Source organism: Scophthalmus maximus, chromosome 21 (assembly GCF_022379125.1).
Source record: "Scophthalmus maximus strain ysfricsl-2021 chromosome 21, ASM2237912v1, whole genome shotgun sequence".
Classification (NCBI taxonomy): Eukaryota; Metazoa; Chordata; class Actinopteri; order Pleuronectiformes; family Scophthalmidae; genus Scophthalmus; species Scophthalmus maximus.
The window spans coordinates 2,502,908-2,524,797 of record NC_061535.1 but is presented as its reverse complement, the minus strand read 5'-3'; the positions used below and the strand labels follow the sequence as shown (position 1 = coordinate 2,524,797).

At 44.5% G+C, this 21,890-nt stretch overlaps 2 protein-coding genes and 1 long non-coding RNA gene across 5 annotated transcripts; 2 read left to right on the top strand and 1 right to left on the bottom strand.

Moving 5' to 3' along the window:
- Positions 1-1,037: 1,037 nt before the first annotated feature.
- atp6v1ab (ATPase H+ transporting V1 subunit Ab) lies at positions 1,038-8,931 on the top strand. Its single transcript, XM_047329877.1, has 15 exons — positions 1,038-1,192; positions 3,653-3,756; positions 3,922-4,050; positions 4,668-4,882; positions 4,975-5,112; positions 5,203-5,354; positions 5,437-5,599; positions 5,691-5,799; positions 5,901-6,023; positions 6,734-6,848; positions 6,938-7,001; positions 7,093-7,296; positions 7,484-7,578; positions 7,679-7,850; positions 8,194-8,931. Exons 2-15 carry the CDS (start codon positions 3,675-3,677, stop codon positions 8,284-8,286), a joined length of 1,854 nt encoding a protein of 617 aa, XP_047185833.1. The 5' UTR covers positions 1,038-1,192; positions 3,653-3,674; the 3' UTR covers positions 8,287-8,931.
- On the bottom strand, positions 2,647-7,601 carry LOC118290897. 2 transcript variants are annotated; one of them, XR_004786501.2, is made up of 6 exons: positions 7,465-7,601; positions 7,075-7,358; positions 6,754-6,814; positions 3,905-4,143; positions 3,085-3,221; positions 2,647-2,910 (listed from the first exon to the last, which is right to left on the bottom strand). It is a non-coding gene; the product is annotated as an uncharacterized LOC118290897 (long non-coding RNA). The 2 variants fall into 2 exon arrangements; XR_004786500.2 differs by having other exon boundaries at positions 2,647-3,221.
- Positions 8,932-9,344: 413 nt separating the features above from the next.
- On the top strand, positions 9,345-21,485 carry gramd1c (GRAM domain containing 1c). 2 transcript variants are annotated; one of them, XM_035618617.2, is made up of 18 exons: positions 9,345-9,500; positions 10,041-10,155; positions 10,620-10,743; positions 11,249-11,349; positions 12,210-12,305; positions 12,399-12,479; positions 15,377-15,495; positions 15,595-15,754; positions 15,856-16,015; positions 16,118-16,261; positions 16,370-16,488; positions 16,601-16,743; positions 16,849-16,952; positions 17,200-17,370; positions 17,808-17,874; positions 18,282-18,401; positions 18,827-18,926; positions 20,338-21,485. In XM_035618617.2, exons 2-18 carry the CDS (start codon positions 10,057-10,059, stop codon positions 20,404-20,406), a joined length of 1,977 nt encoding a protein of 658 aa, XP_035474510.1. In that variant the 5' UTR covers positions 9,345-9,500; positions 10,041-10,056; the 3' UTR covers positions 20,407-21,485. The 2 variants fall into 2 exon arrangements, with proteins under 2 accessions (XP_035474510.1, XP_047185832.1); XM_047329876.1 differs by lacking the exon at positions 9,345-9,500 and having other exon boundaries at positions 9,742-10,155.
- Positions 21,486-21,890: the final 405 nt, after the last annotated feature.

Here is a 21,890-nt window from a genome sequence, read left to right as displayed (position 1 = left end):
TCAGGGTAAAACTACTCTAATTTGACTTATGTATGTCATATTACAACAACCACTGCTTTAATGTATGTAATAGTTTTTGTGATTTCGGTGACTTTGCCTTTAGAAAATGAAAATATTGATCACACTAATTAAAACAAAATCATAAACCATTACGCACATACATGACTAGATACAACTATAAAAATGTATCAGTAATTATAATTCGTAGATATAGAAAATTTCTCTGCATTAACATGAACATTTAAATCATATTTTGAGAGGGAGAGTGACACTTTTATGAGTAAATCTTTTATCACAGCAATTTGTGATAGAACTTTCATTTTGGCTCAAAGGCTGCTGCAAAGATATTCACCACGCGAGAGATAAATGACCCAATACCTTAAGCTTATGTGATGTAAGATTCACAATATCATAATTATCATAGCCTGACTGCATGGTCGTATTAACCTGGTGTAAAAACTGGGTATTTACTACTTTATCTATGTGTAGTCACGATAATTTATTGAAAGCAAAAATGTTTTAGGAATATAAATTAAACTAAAATATTAAAGCCTATTTCAACAAGGGGCCCTCTATATGGCAGGGTACCAAGATTAGGGTCAAATGCAGAGGCTGTGAATCCTGTTGAATAATAGTCGCACTGGGGAATGTACAATTTCTACAAATTCATAGTCACAGACATCTCCTTTATTTTAAAAGCTACATTTCAGCTGTCCATCAGTTCAGAAGTCTGAAATGATCCTAAATGTAGTTTCGGTTGTATATGTTTTGGATCTCACCACAATTTTACCAACTATCTTATACAAATGTATGATAGAACATTTTTAGTTTTGTAGATTTTAGATTTTAGAGTTATAAGTCAACTTTTTAAAAAGGGATCAGTTCAGGAAATGAGCTTTCAAACTAATTAATAATAATGTCCATTAAGATCACAAAGTTAATTTTGGTTTCAGTGACTTTTTTTTCTGTTCTTTTGTTGGCCCTTTAAAACGATGACCAACACTCGGTAAATCTTTGCGGCGGTTCGCGGAGGCGGATCCAAAATGGCGGCGGTTACAAGGTCCCAGCAGTAAAAACCACCGAGCGAGCGACTGAATGAAGTCAGCTGATCTCAGTCTGCTGTCACGCATCGGAGCACGCACCGTTTCTCCGCCGAGGCACGACAAGTAGACGACCACTTCACATTCATACGGTAAATACAAAAATTATTTTATTATCCACCTGCGCTGCGCCATGTCGATATTACAAGCCGACATTCGCATTGTTGTAGAAATCGTGTCGTCGTGTCCCGTTGCGTCAAAACGGTGGAGCCAGCGAAATGCCAACCAGGCCGAGAGACAAGTCCTGCTATCTTCTTTCACAAAAGCGAACGACCCACGGAGTTAGCTAACGTCTTTGATAATCAACACTCAGTGGGACCGAGTGGAAATTACAGACGTGTTTGTTTACGATCTATCGGCCGGATGTTGGACTCTGTATGTATTTTTAAAAACCAAACGTAGCTGAGTTTCATGCGATCGGCTACCTGCAATCCAAGGAGTCTGCAATTAACGTCGGTGTGCGAGGAGGTTCTGTGGTGGTCCTCTCACATACATGTAACATTTCTCAGCCTGCCTTTTGCTCGGACATCAGATATGTGCACCTGAACGCCACTTTCTAGTGTTAGCCCCATCTTTGCATTTTACACGCACACTCAGTGATGAGGTACTGAAGAGAGAATCATCCTCTGTCGCAGAGGTGATGCACAAACAGCCCACCTGTCTCTCTGCCTGGCTAACAACCCTCCTGGCCCTTCTTTCACTTCTTTCACTTTGAATCTGAAAGTAAATGACAACTGAAAGTAATTCCAACCATCACAAATTAGCCACCAAGTCTAAGGTCAGTGGTGCAGTGCTGGAGGATAAAGTCATCTTTAGCTGGCCACATTATTCTGTGGAGGACAGTGGTGGTGTCCACACAGAAATCATTTTGTACTTCCCAGTTTTGCACCATGCCAGTTTTACACTTCCTTAAAGAGGCTCACAGCTAGTCATGTGTCAGGATCATATGATCAAGTGCTATGTCTGACAACCAGTCTATCTGGGAGTCATGAGGAAATGTTGCCTCGCTGAGTATCACATGACAATTTGACCGTTACTGCACGTAACACATCTTGTAATGTTAGGGTCACAAAATATTGTTGTTTTTTTTTTTAAACAAGGTTTATTCGTAATTCTAGTTTCTAGTTGATCGGTATGGTTTGTATAAATCAAGCCGGGGAGAGAGTTGTCTGTGATCTTGAATAAATTAAATCATTAAAACAATGGGCCTTATCTTCCTACTGTATGCTGCTCTTTGATGGATCTTAAAAAAAAAACAAATAAAAAAACACGAGGCAGACATTGACATCGCCACTTTACAAGAATACCTGTAAATAGTCGAGGTGCGCTCAGCTTGTCATCAATTAAAAAACAAAAATAATTCGAATTCGAAAGCAAGAGGATGTGGTCTGATTTTTGGTCTTAAAAAAAAAAAAGATAGACCAGGGGAAGGGAGTGAAGCCCTTATAGGTGTACTTGTAATCACTGCATTGACCTGTTGGTGGAGCTGCTGTGCTCCTGCACAGATGGGTGAATCAGCTGAGCGTAAACAGGAAGATCTCTGCATTGGTGGGAAGGACGAGAAAAGTGCACAGATGTATTGGATGTGTGATGGGATGGACAGAGAATGAGAAATGAGGGATGCAAAAACTCAGTGATGTGAGTGTGTTGGCTTGGTCTCTGTCTCAGTATATTGCAGATGAGGCTGCTCTTCAGTGTGTGAACGGCACCCGCAGTCCGCCCCTCTGTGGAGATGGGTTTTTGTCACGACTGAGGACAGCTTGTGTTTGTGTCGCTCCTGCATGTTGGGCAAATTGAGTTGGCGTGGTGTCTGGCAGACGTGATGGAAAAAAAATATGAATAATAGGATGGAGACATTAGAGTTGGAGACAGTGATGCTATTACTAAGGAGCACGGTGTACGTGTGTGAAGGGGAACAGAGGAACATGCTGCAGTGTGAGGGATTCCCCCTCTAATGTTAGCCTGACACGTCACACTGACTGACTGTAGCACTGGAACTGAGGTCTGTCAGCTGCCGAGGAGGGGGAGGAGGGGGTGTCCTAGATCACAACGCTGAGATATGGAGACGTGAGCAGTGATGTTGCTGTATTTTCCTTGAGGTGGCCATTGTTGCAGGAGGCGCTGCCAACAAAACGGCAGGCAGAAGTTTGTGTATGCATTACAATAATATATTTCATTTTTAAGTGGATATAAAAAAGAATGATGCCCTTTTTTATATTCATGTCATTTTTGTGTTTTGCGAGTTGGCAAAAATGATGCCAACTCAATGTCTCATGTCTTATCCTTGTGAGCAGCAAGTGTATAAACACATAACCCCTAACCCACGTGTGTAGATTTCATGGTTTTCATAGGATTGTCGCCAGTGTGATGAAGTGAACTGTAACAGCAGCAGTAATCAAACACACTCTCAACCAGACTTTGTGACAGGGGACCACAGTTCAATACAGCTAAATGGCTGCTAATAAAATCTGAAGTTATTAAAATGCAGATGTCATGTTGTTGAAAGTGGCTGTAACAGTAAATGTCTCTTCTCCCCTCTGCTCTCCTCACAGTTAGACTAACAAAGCTGTGAAGATGGACCTATCCAAGCTGCCCAAGATCAGGGATGGGGAGAGAGAGAGCGAGTTTGGATATGTCCATGGAGTCTCTGGACCAGGTTGACAACATCTCTTGACAGTGAAAAATGATTTAGTGTATGATATAGCTGACAGGACAATTGTGGATATTTAAAAGAAAAAAACTATATCAATTCCACATCTGTCCAACAATATCAGTGTAGATGCATTCGGCGTCATGATTTCTACCTTGTCTGTATTTCTAGTGGTGACGGCTACCGCCATGGCGGGAGCAGCCATGTATGAGCTGGTGCGTGTCGGCCACAGCGAGCTGGTTGGAGAGATCATCCGGTTGGAGGGAGACATGGCGACCATCCAGGTCTATGAGGAGACGTGTATCCTTACTGTTGAGCAATGTCCTCCCCTTTTTTCACTGCTCTTATGAACATGCTTTTGTTTGAAGCCAACAGCTGGATTCAGTCAGGGGCCTTAAAATGACAAAAGAGAGAGAGAGAGCAATGGTGAATGTAATAGAAGCCAAATGTGTGTGTTGATACTGAACACTGAAACTAACAATGAACTGCACACTTTCTCGCATTAATCTGATTCTAGTGTTTTATATTAAACTGATGTGAACCTACATTATTCATTAAATACATTGTGCGCTAAGTTGCCAGTTTATTAGGTACACCTATCTTAAACGAACATCCCAATGGAACAGTCCTGCAACAAATCCCCACTTCATGAAGGTTAAAATGTCCAATTTATCATTATCGAAACTGTTTAAGAGATAGTCATATATGTTGCTGTTATATGGCACTGTGTTATACTGAGAGGTGTTTACCCCATTTGTCATTCAGAGTAGAATACATATTAGAAGAAGGTAGGATATCATTGCAGGGCTGTAGCGTTAGACTGAACTATTTAGTATATATTCAAGGACGAAGTTCCTCTCAGAAACTGTTCTAGACTCTGGTCCGAGTTTGCTGGATTTTCCTGAGCTGCATCACAGCCGGCGTGTCCGTCGGCGATCCTGTGCTGCGGACGGGGAAGCCTCTCTCCGTCGAGCTGGGCCCGGGAATCATGGGGTCCATCTTTGATGGCATCCAGCGACCCCTGAAGGACATCAACGACATCACGCAGAGCATCTACATCCCCAGGGGCGTGAACATCGGAGCCCTCAACCGAGACCTCAAGTGGGAGTTCAATCCCATCAAGAGCCTGCGGGTACGTGGCTGCTCACTTTTTTCCCCAGACACGCTGGAATCATTTGATGAATTAGACTTTTGAGTATGTCTCTTCTCCTCTCTCACTGTTAGGTTGGCAGTCACATCACCGGCGGAGACATCTATGGTATGGTGTTTGAGAACTCCCTCATCAAGCACAAGATCATGCTGCCCCCCAAAAACAGAGGCACAGTGACCTACGTGGCTCCTCCTGGGAACTACGACGTCAACGTGAGCTCAACGCGCCTCCAGCTGCAGCTCTGCTTTATTCCAAGAGATGTTGCTAAGTGTTAAAGTCGTGTGTGTGTGCCTGTCTGTCAGGACGTGGTCATGGAGCTGGAGTTTGAGGGGGTGAAGGAGAAGTTCACGATGGTGCAGGTGTGGCCTGTCAGACAGGTGCGGCCTGTCACAGAGAAGCTGCCCGCCAATCACCCGCTGCTGACCGGACAGAGAGTGCTGGACGCCCTTTTCCCGTCAGTCCCACATCCTCCTCTTCATCTTTTAACTCGAGAAGTTTTGCCTTTTGTCTTTTAATTTCCTCATTTCTTTGTGCAGATGTGTGCAGGGAGGAACCACGGCCATCCCAGGAGCCTTTGGTTGCGGTAAGACCGTCATCTCCCAGTCCCTGTCCAAGTACTCCAACAGCGATGTCATTGTTTACGTGGGCTGCGGGGAACGTGGTAACGAGATGTCAGAAGTGCTGCGGGACTTCCCTGAGGTGAGCAGCGACGCCGGTTGCCGTTATATTACTGATTTAGAGAGACTTTCGTGGGTAATGGACGTTGTTGTCGTGGTTGTCCGGCCGACAGCTGACCATGGAGGTGGATGGGAAGACGGAGAGCATCATGAAGAGAACAGCGCTGGTAGCCAACACCTCCAACATGCCTGTAGCTGCCAGAGAAGCCTCCATCTACACAGGTGTTTAACATGCACAGTGGCTGACTCATTTGTTCTGCGATTGCTTGTAGATGAGCTCACATGACCACATGTGCACTGACTGACTGACTTTGTCTTGGCAGGTATCACGCTGTCGGAGTACTTCCGAGACATGGGATACAATGTGAGCATGATGGCCGACTCCACCTCCCGCTGGGCAGAGGCTCTCAGGGAGATTTCCGGCCGTCTGGCTGAGATGCCTGCTGGTAAGTTTGGATTCCCCTGGAGCTTGTTATAAAGATTCACGCTTCTGTAATGAATTTCTCGCAATGGGAAGAAACACAGCAACTGCTGTTGTTTGCTTGTTTATAATTCTTCTCATGGCATCAGGAGTTCTTACTGGATAAAATAATTTTTGTGTGAATCAGATCTTTTTTTGGTGATCAGTTTCGGCATTCATAAAACGAAGAAGCAGTGAATCTGGGAGTTTCCCAAAATGTACACAATCTTCTCCTCGTGCCAAAAAGACACACTCATTTCCTTTTTTGACTTCTCATATCGGTGTCAAAAGAAATGGGAAGAGTTTTGTGTTTGTTGCTGATTCCTTACAGCTTAATATACTAACGAACAGCACAAGGTTGTGTGATCTCACTATAGTTGAAAGGATTAGACCATTAGTTGATCGACTAATCTAAAAATGAATCTGCAACGATTAATCATTAAACTATTTTTTTAATGATAAAAGTAAAAAGAGTTTGTGCTTCTTAAATATTTATATTTGCAGTTTCTGTCAGTGTTGAATTTTTTTCTGTGGATCTTATGAGGATGTCACTAAAAGGGCTCTGTGAACTTTGGAGATACTTGAGATGCTTGAATGTCTCAGAGTGGAGCTCCTACCTCTTTGTTTTACCACCTATAATGCGGAAGGTTTGTCAGTTATGTATAAAAATCTGGTATTTGTCATGTTTGCCCACAGACAGTGGGTATCCCGCCTACCTGGGCGCCCGTCTCGCCTCCTTCTATGAGCGGGCCGGCAGGGTGAAGTGTCTGGGCAACCCTGAGAGAGAGGGCAGCGTCAGTATCGTAGGAGCGTGAGTACAGCTTCACTTCACTAGAGGGAGACATTACTCTGCACGTGTTTTTATGGACTGGAAATGAAAATGTTTTTTTTCTTTCCCAGTGTTTCACCTCCTGGTGGTGACTTCTCTGACCCCGTTACTTCAGCCACACTTGGTATTGTACAGGTGAATAATCAAACTCTGATCCCACCGTCGCTCCCAACTAGGTAGATCAAGTCGCTTTCAGCAGTTCAGTTACCGCGTTTTCCTTTCTCAGGTGTTCTGGGGTCTGGATAAGAAGCTGGCGCAGAGGAAGCACTTTCCGTCTGTGAACTGGCTCATCAGCTACAGCAAATACACCCGTGCTCTGGACGAGTACTACGACAAGCACTTCCCCGAATTCGTGCCCCTGCGTACTAAGTCCAAGGAGATCCTGCAGGAGGAGGAGGACCTGGCTGAGATCGTGCAGCTCGTCGGAAAGGTTAGTCAGCATTGAGCCTGTGGCAGAGGTTTGATCTTTGGCTGAACCCTTCGGTTTTCTTCCTGTTAGATACACATTGCACAAAAATATGACGTACTTGCATATATTGTGTGTCCGCTTGTTCGAAAACATTGACGTTTTTATAAAGGTTAAATGAAAAGTGCTGACCTGATCGCCACTTTAACAGGCGTCACTGGCAGAAACGGATAAAATCACCCTGGAAGTGGCCAAACTGATCAAAGACGACTTCCTGCAGCAGAACGGTTACACTCCTTATGACAGGTAACGGTATATCACAAAAAAACCTGATCAGAATTAAAAGGTTTAATGGCTTAAAACATGACAGAATTACAGATTTGAATCTTTTTACCCGTCTCTGCAGGTTCTGTCCCTTCTATAAAACGGTGGGCATCCTATCCAACATGATTGCGTTCTACGACATGGCGCGGCACGCAGTGGAGACCACGGCTCAGAGCGACAACAAGATCACCTGGGCCATGATCAGGGAGCACATGGGGGAAATCCTCTACAGGATCAGCTCCATGAAATTCAAGGTGTGTGTGTGTGCGTGCGTGCGTATATATCTGATGTTATAAATCATAAAGAGAGACCCGCTCTGATGCTACAAAAGAATAAAAGATGCATAATTGGTATGGGTTTCCGAAGCAACAAAATAGTTAAAAGCAAAAACCCAATCTAATCAGCTCTGACAATTTCAAGTCATTACGAATATCGTCCCAGGAGGAAGGGAGTGTATTGAAAAGCCACTAATGCGACGACCTGATATATGTACAGCACCATGAGAGTGTAGGTCACACATAACGCAAAAACATTCTGCTCAGGCATTTTCTTTTTCTGTTCGCGCTCTTAAGAATGTCTTCCCGTGTGTCTGTGCAGGACCCAGTGAAGGAGGGCGAGGCGAAGATTAAGGCCGACTACGCTCAGCTGCTGGAGGACATGCAGAATTCCTTCCGTACGTTGGAGGAGTAGAGTCCCCCCGTCTCTCGCAACCTCCTCCTCCAGTTTTCATCTCTGACCCCTCCACTGCAGAATCACATTCCACCTCCTCGTAATTCCCGGAACCTGTGTTACTCCCCCTGTGCTCCCCTGTGGGTGATAGTGTGAGTGTGCGGACAACTTCGTGTGGAGGTACAAGAGAAAGATGTACTGTATTCATAATTATTTGTTGCCTCATATCGGCCTACTCTGGATCCTCTGCCTGGTCATTGATCATGCGCGTGTGTGTGCGTGGATTTGATGTGTGTATGAATGAAGTGACATCTTCCCCTTTTTGTTTCTTCCTTTCTACCCTTTACATGATTTCTGCCCGTGTAGCCGTATCGCTCTGCCCGAAGAGGCTTGTTCGGTTGATGTATTGTAATTCACAGACCATCTGTACAGAAGAGTATTGAATATAAATTTAATAATATCAGTCTATTTATTGCCAGCTTTTTGACCTGAAGGCTTTGTTCTTTCTTTTTTTTTCATTTCTTTTTTCATGGTTGTGTCTCATGCCGTTCTGTGCCCGTGAACTGTGCTGTGTGAATGTGTAAGCGTAGGACTCTTGGCACTCTGTTTGTTCAGTGCTTTCATCATGTTACTCTCCAAAGAATTAAAACATGGGGAAAAGAATAATGTTGTTTCCCTGCTTGACTTCATGGTTTCTAAAAATGCTGTGGAACTGGTCTCTCTGCATAACACTCTCTCCTGTCAAACTGCATTTAGACACTTTTATGAAACAATAAATATATATTTTTTAAGTTCATAACTTATTTAAGTGTTTGCAGTTAATAAAAGTAGAGTTGCTCAATTTCGTCTTTAAATATATTTTGCATTTCTTTGATTAAAACATTACACCTAAACGCGTAAACACTGCAGCAGTTCCCTCACCTGAATACCTGGAAACAAAAGTGCTATAATTAGAATCATCTCGTCTCCTGTAGTTAATGAAGGGAGAGGTCATTTTGAAGCCCTTGACTAGTTCTATGAAGACCAATGAGCGTCACCAATGAGGTGACAACTCCCTTGAAGTATGTTCCCAGGGTTTGGTGAGATGCACCTGAAGCACTTGTCACCAGAGCCTCGGAGCTGTGAGGGACGAGGGTGTCTGCCTGGCTTATTTGACTCGGGTCTCACACATGAACAAATAAACACACAAACACTCACACAGAGGGAACAGCAGTCCCGGGTCCACTCCGTGCCAGGTAGGTGACAGCATTTTTGTCTCGGGATCACGCGCGTGGAGCCACTGCACACACGTGCGCGCTCGGCGCCGTGCGTAAACGCTTTTTGAGCTTTTTCTTTTTCGGTTCGTGACAGTCGTGTCCATCTGAGATCAAAGTCGGAAAGAGGGGAGGGAAGTGCGTGTTCTCACTGGGTCACACGGTCGCAGAATAAATCATAAGTTCTTCTTTGATGGTTGTCGCCTCGAACCGATCTGTTCCTCTGGCGTCCCCAGCCCCTCCCCAACCTCATTACGCACCACGGGTGAACTCGATGAGGATCATTAGCGCGCACGGTTTCCGTTTAGCAAACTCACTCCCTCGGCAGTCGTCCCAGTCAAACCCGTTTCTGTGGCAGCGACAGTGACTTCCCCCTCCCGTCGTCCCTGTTTGATGACTTTTTGGACTGCCGAGCTTCAGATTATGTCTTTCGACCTGTTCAAACTCTCCAAGCAAGACAGACGCGTGTTCCGAACAGCAGCAACGTTATATTGACCTCTGTTTATTTGATTTTTTTTTAAGTGTTAAAGCAGAGCAGATGGACCAGGTATCCAACCGGTCCGGACTGGGCAGTGTCGACATTACTGATGAGTCCGTGTCCCTGGCGGATGTAAGGTGGAGCTCCGATGAAGACGAGGTAAAACAACAAAGCATCCCAACGTCTCAGTTCACCCACAGCTGCGGCCGGTGCTCCGTGAAATCAAGCTCTTCGCTCGTACATGACACTTTGACCATTGGCTCTATCGTGTAATGTACACCTTTCATCCAGTTGGAGTAAAGGGTAACGATTAACAATGAAATGGAAGAAAAAAACAACAACCTATGACTGCCCCCTTGTGGCGAAACTTCGTTTACACCCTGTCCCACCTCCCACAGGTGGGCCTGCTGTTGTGGCTCTGATGCAAAGCCCCATTGGCCAATACAGCTGTTTATCACCTGCACAAACTCACCAGAGGAGTTTCTTCACTCTTTCCTCAGTCTGTCCTCCTCTTTTTGATGTCTGCTCAGAAGCTGTGCCGCTGCTTTGAATTTGACAAATCCTCACATTGATGTCTCTGTGTGTTGGTAATATTCACCTCGCTCTCTCTCTCTCTCCATCAGAGCTCTGATCCTCAGGGACAGTGTCTGGCCGCACCTCAAACTCCCCTGCCCACCTACAAGCTGAGGTTTGATGAGTTTAAGAAGTTGTTCAAAGAGCTGCCAGAGTCAGAGAGGCTCATAGTGGGTGAGTCACATTTAGCATACTAGTCTTTACTACACTACTCTTTTGTCAATACAATCTGAGCGTGTGTTATTCTAAACGTGGCACTCTGAAATATCTAGTTATGAATAACAATAAAAGATAAAATAGTTAGCAAAAAACCCCAAACAATTTGTCCCTAAAGAGTGTTTGACACAAGTTGTAGTCAGAGAGAAATGTCCCATCTCATAAGGCTTTTTAAATTTAATTAATTTTTTTAATTCTGTGGTATTAGTACTTTTACTTATCTAAGGGCTTTGGATGTTTCCTCCACCACTGGCCATAATCGATACCGTGAGTTACACGTGTGCTTTTTCTGTTTAAGACACACAATTACAAGTCACCTATCATCTGTACTTACAGTGGACTGAAAGCACACAGCATTACAGAATACAGAAGAAGAATAATCTGACCTGTTTTGTAAATAGTGTGTCATGCATCACCTCGGTCACACTCGGCGTCAGCAGCCCTGTAAAATGTTTTCCCTCAGACTACCCATGCGCCCTCCAGCGGGAAATCCTCCTTCAGGGACGCCTCTACCTGTCGGAGAATTGGCTCTGTTTCTACAGCAACGTGTTCCGGGGTACGAAGGTAATAATGAGACGGCGCGGGAGGTCAGGGGGGAGGAAGGGGGTGTGTAGGGTCAAGCACCACACTGTCTTCTCATCAATGTAAAGTGTGGACAAAGAAAAAAAAAAAAAGTATAACTTAAACTATGTATACATTAGAATAATGACAGTTTATGTTTAATCTTTTAGAAAACTACTTTTATTTAGGAAGTCAACAAGATGTCAGTTGCTTTTACGCAGGTTTTAAATCCACGTTTTTACTTCCTTGAAGTTTTGGAGGAACAAACAATATATTCAAGTCTTATTTAAAGGAAAAATGCACCCTTAATCAGTAGATTAAAACGGGCCTTGTGAAAAACACATAAACTCACGTTTTTAAGCTGCTTTTGATTGGTTGCTGCATTTCCTTTCTATTCTCTCCAAGAATTACAGATGGCGAATTCTAATAAATTGATCAAATTGTAAAGAAAGATGTTCCCAAATATGCAAAATCGGCTCGTGTCGGTTCATTTGTGCCCCTCCCTTTAATTAAGATGCAACATTTTGCAATCATGTGCAACAGATTAGGAGAACTCGCAGAGACAAACAGCCGAGATACTCGAAAAGAAATAACGGGAGAGAGATTCACTAATTGCTACACTTGAGACGGCCTCAGTCAGCCATGGGATACGAGGCCTGATTAACTCGTAGCTGAGAGCAGTTCACGCCTCTTCATGCGAGTTGTAAGTCGTCAAGAGGTGTCATCATAAAATCACTCTAAAGAAGTGTAGAAGGCTCCATGCGACAGCGCGATGGTATCTCAAGGTGGATCTGTCCCTTTGTGACATTCTTTGATGAGCATGTGCGCACTGACTGTTGTAACCTTTCACCTCTTCTTTACAGATTACACTGACTCTGAAAGACATCACGACTATGAGCAGAGAGAAAACCGCCCGGCTGATCCCCAATGCGATCCAGGTCTGCGTGAGCTCAGAGAAGGTATGTTCGAAAAATAGTCCAAATCCGATTTGAATTCACTCTTGGTAGGCACCTAATTGATTACCGCTCGTCCTCTCGTGTCCCCACCCTCAGTTCTTCTTCACATCCTTCTCCGGGAGGGAGAAAAGCTACCAGACTGTTTTCCGCATGTGGCAGAACACACTGTTGGACAAGGTGAAGCCCCACACAACGACAGCAGCTCTGCGACTGTACCCCGTTTTTCGCGGCACTTATCTGATCCGTCCAGAGTACACGTCACACTGTCCGTTGAATGTTATCAGGGCCGCCGTGCCGCCGCTGCTTGTCGAGGGTAAAGATCTGCACACAGCAGCAGGGTTTGCACATGGGTCGGACAGACACAAGCATTTATTTAATGTTCCACATGCTGAGGAAGAACTCTCTCACATATGTCAGGTATTCAGGTGAAAATAAACAGTCTAGAGGTCAGCCTCGCCACCTTTTTACCCAGCTCTTTGTGCCGCAAAGGGATCTAGTTAAAAAAAACCAATAAAACATGTGAGAGTACTTAGAAAATGTGAGTGTGCTCGCTTTACATTCAAAATTGCAGGCGCAAACACCGCAAACATCTTAAGGTGCACGGAAATGATATTTGCCAGCTGCAGCCAAAGTTGAGGCCCTTGAAACGTTGGGAAAATGTCAGAAGTGCGACTCCCAACAGGCGGCTGTAATGTCAGCTTGAAGCGCTGAAAGCAGTTGAGGTGTAAGAAGTGAAATCGGGCCGGAGCAAAGATGTAAGAGATGAAAACAACAAAAAAAAAATATAGGGCAGCATAGAAAACCGTTGTCACTGCTAAGAGACGTGCGAGTGTAAAAGTTGACAGTGGAACTGTGAAGAGGCAGCCGAAGTCTGTGCGCTGTTCATGGCTGAAGTGTTAGTTGATGCGTGAGCAGTGATGTATCAGTCAGAGCGTCGAAATTGTAAAGGCCAGATTGTCAGCCAAGGTGAACACTGACTGCAGTTGAACAAACAATTTGGTGAAATACAAACTGACGGCTTCATTTGGACCAAATAAGGCACTTCGAACTGACCAATGAACTGAAGGCGATGAAAGCGATTGAAATGTCAGAAGAGGGTGCGGCAGCGAGGTGAACTCGCCTCCTGTGGGGGGAAAAAACCCAGCGCAAACACTTCACCCGACTCTCACCAGCCTGTCTGGAAATGTTGGGTTTGCGTTTGTAGTAACTTCAGTACACTCTCGATACAGCTGACACATCAGATTCAACATGTAATATCGTACACACACATATACATAGCATTACATGCTGCATTGTTCCCTGTGTATCCCTTGTGCAGCCGAGGTGTGATGGAATAGACCGGTAGCTCATTTCTGAGCATATGATAGTGTTGGTTTGATATCGTTAAAAATCTTAAGGATTAATGGACCGTGGACTGTATTTGTATGCGCTTTTTCTAGTCACATAGACCACTCAAAGCGCTTTACAGGAAAGTATATAAACAGGGAATACGAATATCCCAATGACAATACAGGCTTAACTCTTATGGTAGATCAATTGAATTACATTAGATTGTACAGGTGTTTCTAAAAAAAACAACAACAAAAAACAGTGTATATGGCATCATATATGTTTTAAAGTTGGGAAGAAGGGGGTGCAGTGATACTAGCTCATATTCATTTGTCAACGTAGCAAGCAACAAGTCATTTAACCCACGTAAAACTAAACGGGGCATTTCATACACCACTGTATAAGGTGCAGTATGAGAGATTGGTCTGCTTCCCCTTGATTTGTCCGCATGTAAACGTCATGTCCGCTGCATTCTGAGTGTACCTATACTGTCGGACTGTACCGTTGTTTTTAATATGAGAAATAATCATTCTTGAAAGCAGCGGAATATTTCCCTACGCAGGTGGAACATATTCACACGCCCGCCGGGAATAAGTTACCTCCAGTGAGTCAAGAGATGTCGTTTTAAAATGAAAGCACCAGCCCAGCAGTATAGAGCCATCTTATTTGGAGAGTTGTGTTTGCTCAAGTCTATATTACACTATATATATATATATATATATAGGCTAAATGTCATTATAGCCCGTTTCAAGGGGAGAGACCAAGCAGCAATGTTTTCCTCCCCTATCAGAGTTTAATGATTAACCACTGGCAGTATTTAGTCCTCCTTTAAATGTGATCTCTATTGCGGCCTGCACTCTTGACTCCTCTCGTGGATGAGGCTGTGTGGCGTGTTACCACAGGGGGAGGAGGCGGGGTGGTGATGGTGGTGATGGTGGTGGTGGGTCTGCTGGGACCCGCAGCACAAACACCTGTATGAAAACACCACCGTCCCGAGTTCATTGACCTCCTGCGGGTGTGGCAACGGGAGCCCGGTGTTGCATCGAGGACGCGCCTCCGGGGCGCAGAGCGCACTTGGCGCCGCGCTCGTGTCCGTGTAGTCGCGGGACAGTGGAGCTGTCGGCGATGTTAAAGGACTCCTCCGGTCGTCTGGCCTGACCCCTCGGACCGGTACGACGAGCCTTTTCTTTTATTGTTATCTCGGGGGGAATCGGGGGCGGCGCGTCGCCGGAGTCGCGCACAACCAGGACTTCCTGATTGTGAGGAGCGGGTGTGGAGTTCACGGTCCGACGGACAAGTCTGAGTGCAGGGACGCGGGGCGGGGGGGGGAAATGTCCTCTGACGAGTAAGTACAGCCGGTGGAAATGGATTGTCGTTGTTAAAAAAAAGTCTTGATTCAACTGCAATAACGGCGAGCGGTTGTTGTTGTTGTTGTCGATCACATTCTGTCTACTCGGAACAGCACGGCGTGTTTGTGTCCCAACTGAATGTTTCCTCTGAACGCACAACATTGTCTCTCGGCTGCTCAGAGAGACAATGATATTTGGAGGTTTGTTGTCAGTGGACTGTGTGGACTGAGGTGTCCTGGTCACCATTTCAAAAATAAAAATAGAATAAAAAATGAAAAATCTTCACACAAAGGAGAGATGTTGTCAGGGGCTGATTCTCCTAGCGGGCCTCATGGTTGATGTTTCCAATGCCCTTGTGACCTCTCCTCGTTTTGTTTACCCCCACTCCACTTTCAGCCTCTGACCAACTCTGAGTTTTGGCAGATGGTTAAACAGCACTACGGGCAGGATCTGGGCCTGAGCCATGAGGAGATGGAGAGCTTACAGATATCGCCAGATTCCAGCATGCAAACCAGGTGGGCACACTCGTGCGTCGCCTCCCGTGCTCACGTACAATTACGGCGCACAGGGCTATAATTTGACACCCAACTGTTTGTTTGTTTGCTCGCCTGCAGCCTGACCGCGAGACCTGGTGGTGGTGATGAGGGTCCGGGGAGACTGGAGCGGCCCTCCTCCCTCCGCCTGCCCGTGGTGGAGCAAGGACCTTCGGAGACCTCCACACCTCAGGGGGAAGACGTGCCTTCCCCTCTTGGCTCACAAAACTCCGCCAACACGGTATTTTGGAAAATAAACAAATTAGTTTGCCACTGTGTGTCTTGTGCACGCGCACATTTTTAACAGCTAAAATGTTTTCATATCCCTCTGTCCTCATGTAGGATGACTCTCGCAACACCCCTTCTCAGCGCCGCAGTCCTGCCCCCTTGCTGGAGCGTGGGGCGCCAGATCGTGTTTCCAAGCGCTCCACGCTTGCGCTCGACCTCAATGCCAATGAGAATGGTGTTTCTGAGCAGAGCGGTTCAGAGAGCATCGAAGAAGGTTCGAAAAAAGACAAAAACCCGGCGAAGGAGGATGCTTGACTCCATGTATTTTGTATTATAATAATACTCCTCCTTATTCTGTCCTCTTAACTTTTGTCAGTGGAGGAACAAGTGAGCCGGTCCCAGATGCAGGGTCGACTCTACTTAAACAAGGTCTTCCACATCAGCGCCCACAAGATGTTTGAGCTGCTCTTCACTGACTCCAGCTTCGTCCGCAGGTTTATGAACTGCAGGAAGATGACCAGTAAGGCTCGCTCCTCTCTGCCATCCCAAATACTCATTTCCCCCACAGGTTCCAGCCAATGAAAGCTGCGATGTACGTCTTTTTGTGCTTCTTTTTTTTTTTTTTTAGACTCCAGCTTCAGTGCTTGGCAAAAAGATGCCTCGGGAAACATGAAAAGGAGCCTGAACTACACAATTACCATCAGCAACCCTCTGATCGGCAAGTTCTCCACCGCTACAGAGAACCAGGTGTGTTTACATCAAAGTGAATTGTGCGCGTGCGTGCGCGCGCTTGAATGGATTAATAAACATGTTTTCTGTGTGAATCATGGCTCACTGTCGTCCTCCATTTACCTTTCAGACGCTGTACAAAGAATCCAGGGATGGTCAGTATTACCTTGTGGACGCCGAGGTGTACACTCATGACGTTCCCTATCACGATTACTTCTACACTCACAACCGATACTGCATCGTTAGTACCTCGAAGCGGAAGTGTCGGCTAAGGTAAGGCATTGTTTAATTGATTCATTACAATTCAGTTTATCTGTGGACTTTAAAAAGAAATATCTTCCAAATGCAGCACATTTAAAGCATGTGTTGTGCTGCTAGGGTCTGCACCGATGTGAAGTACAAGAAGCAGCCCTGGGGCCTGGTCAAGTCCTTCATCACCAAAAACTCCTGGAGCGGCATAGAAGATTATTTCAGACAGCTCGGTGAGTAGAGAGAGCTCTGTTCGCACCATGCGGAGGGCACTTTCTTGTCTCCTTTCATTGGCCCGCCCTGCCGCTGCGAGTGTTATTACAACTGCCTTTTCAAGGAAGTAGAAAGGGAATATATAACGGGAAGTATTGCCTGCAACAGACTGAAGTTGCTCTCTTATCAGCAATGCTTAGACAGGACACCGTCGTCAACAATTTCTAATCATGTTACAGCGCTAACGCGACTGATTCTGTCCCACAGAGGCGGAACTGCTGGAGGAGGAAGCAGAGTTGAATCAAGGAGGCGCCGACTCTGGGAAGATGGGCGGTCTCCGGAGGAGGAGGCGAACCTACAGCAGGACCCTGCCAGAGCACATGAAGCCCAACAAGCAGTACGGGCCGGACCCGGAGCAGCACAGAGATGGCAACATGGGTACATGACGCATTTTAGTAGTTTGTGAAAGATAGATGCCACTTTCTGATCAGAGGTAAATTTCTTAGCATGTGACTAGAGTAGACTGTGAGCGTTCAAGTTCTCTAACACTTTTAAAATGTAGGAACGTGTTCAAAAGGAGACTGTAATGCAGTTGCTTTTGCTCATGGTGAAAACGACAAGCCACTGCTGTAACTTGCTGGAAATCACAGACATCATCGTTGAGTCACACGTTGCTTGTCTTATCTGGTCACACTCTTTGACACGCCCAGAACAGGGCACCGTTTTTTTTATATCTCGAGCTGTTACAAAACCTGGAACACCAGCGGTAGGAAAAACTGTCTAACCAGTAAAAAAAAATGTTGCAAACCACACTTTCTCCCATTGCCTGGCAAACAAAAATTCATCTTTTGTCGATCTGTGCTACTGTATTTCAGGCCCCATAGAAATGAAAGGCGCTCACAGATGGAACACCACCACCATAGTAGCTGGGATGAGTCTGATGTAAGTAGACAAAACTGTCTGTGCACATCAGATGTAGAATCTGGATGTTTTTTTCCAAGTTGTCCGAGATGACAAAACCAACCTGAGAACTGTAGATAATACTATTGTCTAAAAAAATTGTGTATGGACAGTGTTATTGGCAAGATTCTTAAAGTATACGAAAGCATGCACATCTAAACTTGATCAGCACTAGGTGCTGGACAGAAGAAGTGTCCACGCACCAGTTGGTGCTCCCACAAACTTTATAATAAGCCTGTGCCCGAAACGGTGCCTGGGAGGTCATTAAAGAGTTTATGGGCGCGTCAACATGGTGAGCGGACAGTTTCTTGCTTATTGGCAAGATTCCTCCAAACTTCTGTCTCAACGGTGGTCACTTTCCAAACTCAACTCCCTTCCGTCTCTTTCAGTTTGTTTATTCTGACCGTGCTGAATCTGGGCCTGTTTTTCAAGTTGTGGGCCATGGAGGACGTAGCCCACCGCATGTACCTGAGCACGAAGCACCGGCTGAGGGAGAGGAGCGAGGCCAGGTTGGATAACTTTCTGTTACAGTACTTTGGATTGTGGGCAGGAACTGTTGCAGTAGTTGCCATTATCACTAAGGAAGCAGTAGTCTTAGTGTGGGCGGAGGGGGAAGGGGTTAGTTCCTCCATATATATGTATATATTTTTTGGTTTTTGATCTGTGGCGTTTAGGCAGTGAACATACAAGTGAGCTCTTGTTTCAAATGAGTCACAGTGTTAAAACTGCCTTTCTACCAGCCTCGGTAAATGTGTGTGGTTATGCAAGTGTCATAGTCTTGCATAAGCGAGTCTTTTCTCTGCCCTCTTCTTTCATTTCCTGTACTTAGTTTCTGCCTTTTCTTCTCCCTCTGTGCAGCAAAAGTAAATATCGTGCCTATCCTTATTGAGCACATCGGAATTATTGCCCCTCTCTTTTGGACGTTGTTTTACAGCTTGCCCCCTGAACATGGTTCCAGACCTGGGCACAGGACCACAGAGGAGATGTACCTACTAAAGACTGTACTGCAGGACTCCATCAACCTCTTAGAGCAGGTAGGTCCCTCTGTCTCTGAGCTGGGGATGCACTCAATCATGAAAGTCGTTTTTGTGCGAAGTGGTGCAATTCCTTGTGGACTCGTAGGCATGTTATATTGTAGTGCATCATTTTGGTGCTTTGTGTTAAGTCTGTTAGCTCATGATTAAGCTTTACTTCATCACGAGGTCACTGCTGTACTTGCAATCTTTTACAATTATATCACAAATTGAGATTTTTATAACTGGAATCTGGACAAAAGCATGAAAAACAATAATACAGTTGAATCTGACATCATTTAATATTTGTGTCAGCTGTTAAATGTGCAGTGCTGAGTCTTTTCAGTCAGAATTTTGCAAGATGATATATTTTTTTGGTCCTGTAGAGAATTCGTAACTTTGAGAATGCAGTCATTGAAGTGTAGACCAGTGCAAACTTCGATACAAGTAGGAAGGCAATTGTTGATTTGCCTTGTCAGTTAAAGCCATATATACAGTCAGCAAGGAATCTAAATCTGTGGCAATGGTAAACTGCCACTAGCAATAAAAACTAGAGTATAGATAAATAAAAACTGCATGCAAATACATTGACTGACTATTTCAGAAAGTAATGGTAGACATAGGTAGTATTAAAAATACTTGGTTTCCTAAAAACTTTAAGGATTACAACTTGAAGCCTGGAAGAGTGAGATGAGGCGTTAGACCATTTTTTGTAGAGTCGACCGGATTTTGGTTGTACTCAAAGAACAGAATGATTTTACTATATTTACCTTTTTTAATTAAAGGTTTTCTATACAATACTCAATACTATACGCCTCTAGATGTCGCATCAGCATCTCGGAACAAAACAAACGTTCCATCAGCAGAAGTGTTTGTGGTTTAACAGCACCGTGGTGGGCGGGTGACGGGTGTGTTCAGTGTTCGCGTGCTCTGAAAGACGTCATGGCCTGGGTGGGGGGTGATGGGGTGGGTGAAAGTGTTGGAAATTAGCGTGATTACATCACTGCCGATTGGAGCTGGTGCTCTGCTTCATAACGTGGGAGGGCCAAAGGTTTCTCAGGGAGCAACCCACATGCACTAACATGACAAAGAATGTTAGTGGCTAACAACACAAAGAGGTTTTGGCTGCTTTATTAATGTTTAAAGAAAGATGTGTTGCAGAATAACATGGGTAGTGTGTGTGTGTGTGTGTGTGTGTGTGTGTGTGTGTGTGTGTTTAATTTGGGTATTGCATTTTGATGATGACTTTAAAGATTAAAGCACATGGGTTGCACTAACTCTCCTTCAGAGAAATCAGCGACGTGCAGCTATTAATGTTCTATATTACAACCAACAGGAGCTCATCATATAAATGCCTACCTGTCTCATATCACTGAAACCCCAAAGCAGGTGTTGTAGTTGCTGAGTCCGTTCTTTTTTTCCCCCCTCACAGCTCCGCAGCTCTCTCGTGGCGCTGCAACAAAACTTTGCCATGGCCAATCAAACGGCAGAGCCGCAGTGACGCTGTGCATCCCCCTGGCCCTGTACAGGAAAGAAAGGACTGCAGCACTTAACTGCCTCTGATGTTGCCTTCTAGACGTCCCCAGACCATGTTGCCAGGGGTTACGCGTCCCGAAGCCTGAGGTGGGGCATCAGGTGCCAATATGTTTCAAAGGCTGCGGAACGACTGCTTGAAGGACAAGGTTATATCAGGGTCGGCCACAGGTGGAGCAGTGGGTTTAGAGTCTTGTAAGGTGCTATTGTCAGCTCCCATGGCTACTACTACTACTAAGACAACTATCATTGGATCCCAGAAAAGTCTTTGCTTAAGTTTCCTGACTGTATTCTGACAAACCTCACGCCACACCAGATGAACTATTTGTAAATAATATTGATCCACAATTACAATATTGCCCATATTTTAATATTTGCACAAGTGCCTTGTAGATTAGGCTTTGTCTTAAAATGCTTTTTTAGATTCTTATTTTTTCTTTTTATAAATGTAAACTGCAGGGATGGCTGCAACCTTAAAGGTACGTTTGACAACAAGCAGAAAGATAAACTGCTCTGAATTTTATAACGCTGTATATGAGCCAAATCTGGTGTGCAGACAATGTGGCTGATAGAGGGTCACATATTTAATACATATTTTATTAATTTATAGCTCTGTTCTGGGCCAATTAAAGGGAGTACTGTGCAAACTAAGCAGTCCAAACACTGGTGAAATGTTTGTAATATTTGCTTTATCTGTCTACTGTATGTGGATAATCACTCTTGTTTGTATTGTATTTCTCTCTCCAGCTCAGGGTCAGTGGGTCAACCTCGGTTTATGTAATACAACGTACTGTTATCTGGTACTGTACATTCAATCTGTCAACACCAAGTTTTAGTCTTTCCAACATTGACATGAACACTACCCCGCTCCTTCTTGTTCACTTATTAGTGACACAACTACAAATCCATTGAGCCTTGTTTGATGTTTACAGTGTTGCCCAACCACTTTCTAACTATTTCTTTACGCCATCACTTGTTTCTGTTTTGTACATTTTACACAGAAGCTTATTGCAATGCACTGTGGAAATAAACACGATCTATTAATTACATGTGCTGCCATATTTTTTCTTTCTAAGAAAGACTATTAGGACTGGAAAGTATTATTTTCTTTATTAGGCAGGGCAAGTTTATTTGTATAGCACATTTCTACAACAAGGCAATTCAAAGTGCTTTACATAAAACACTAAAAGCATTGGGAAGAAACACGTGACAATAATTAAAGAGAAAAAAACATGTTAAAGTAGAATAAAACAGGTTATTAAAGTTACAGTGCAGTATAAGAAATGCATAGTTTCTTTACTGAAAACAGTCTGCTAGTTACTTGATTAACCGATTGTTCTGGAAAATGAAAAGGAAACAACATTTGAATAAAAAAAGTACACCTGCAACTAATACATTTTTGGCATTTTAAGTTGTTAAATGCTATGCAAATGATAAAGCCATTGCAATTTT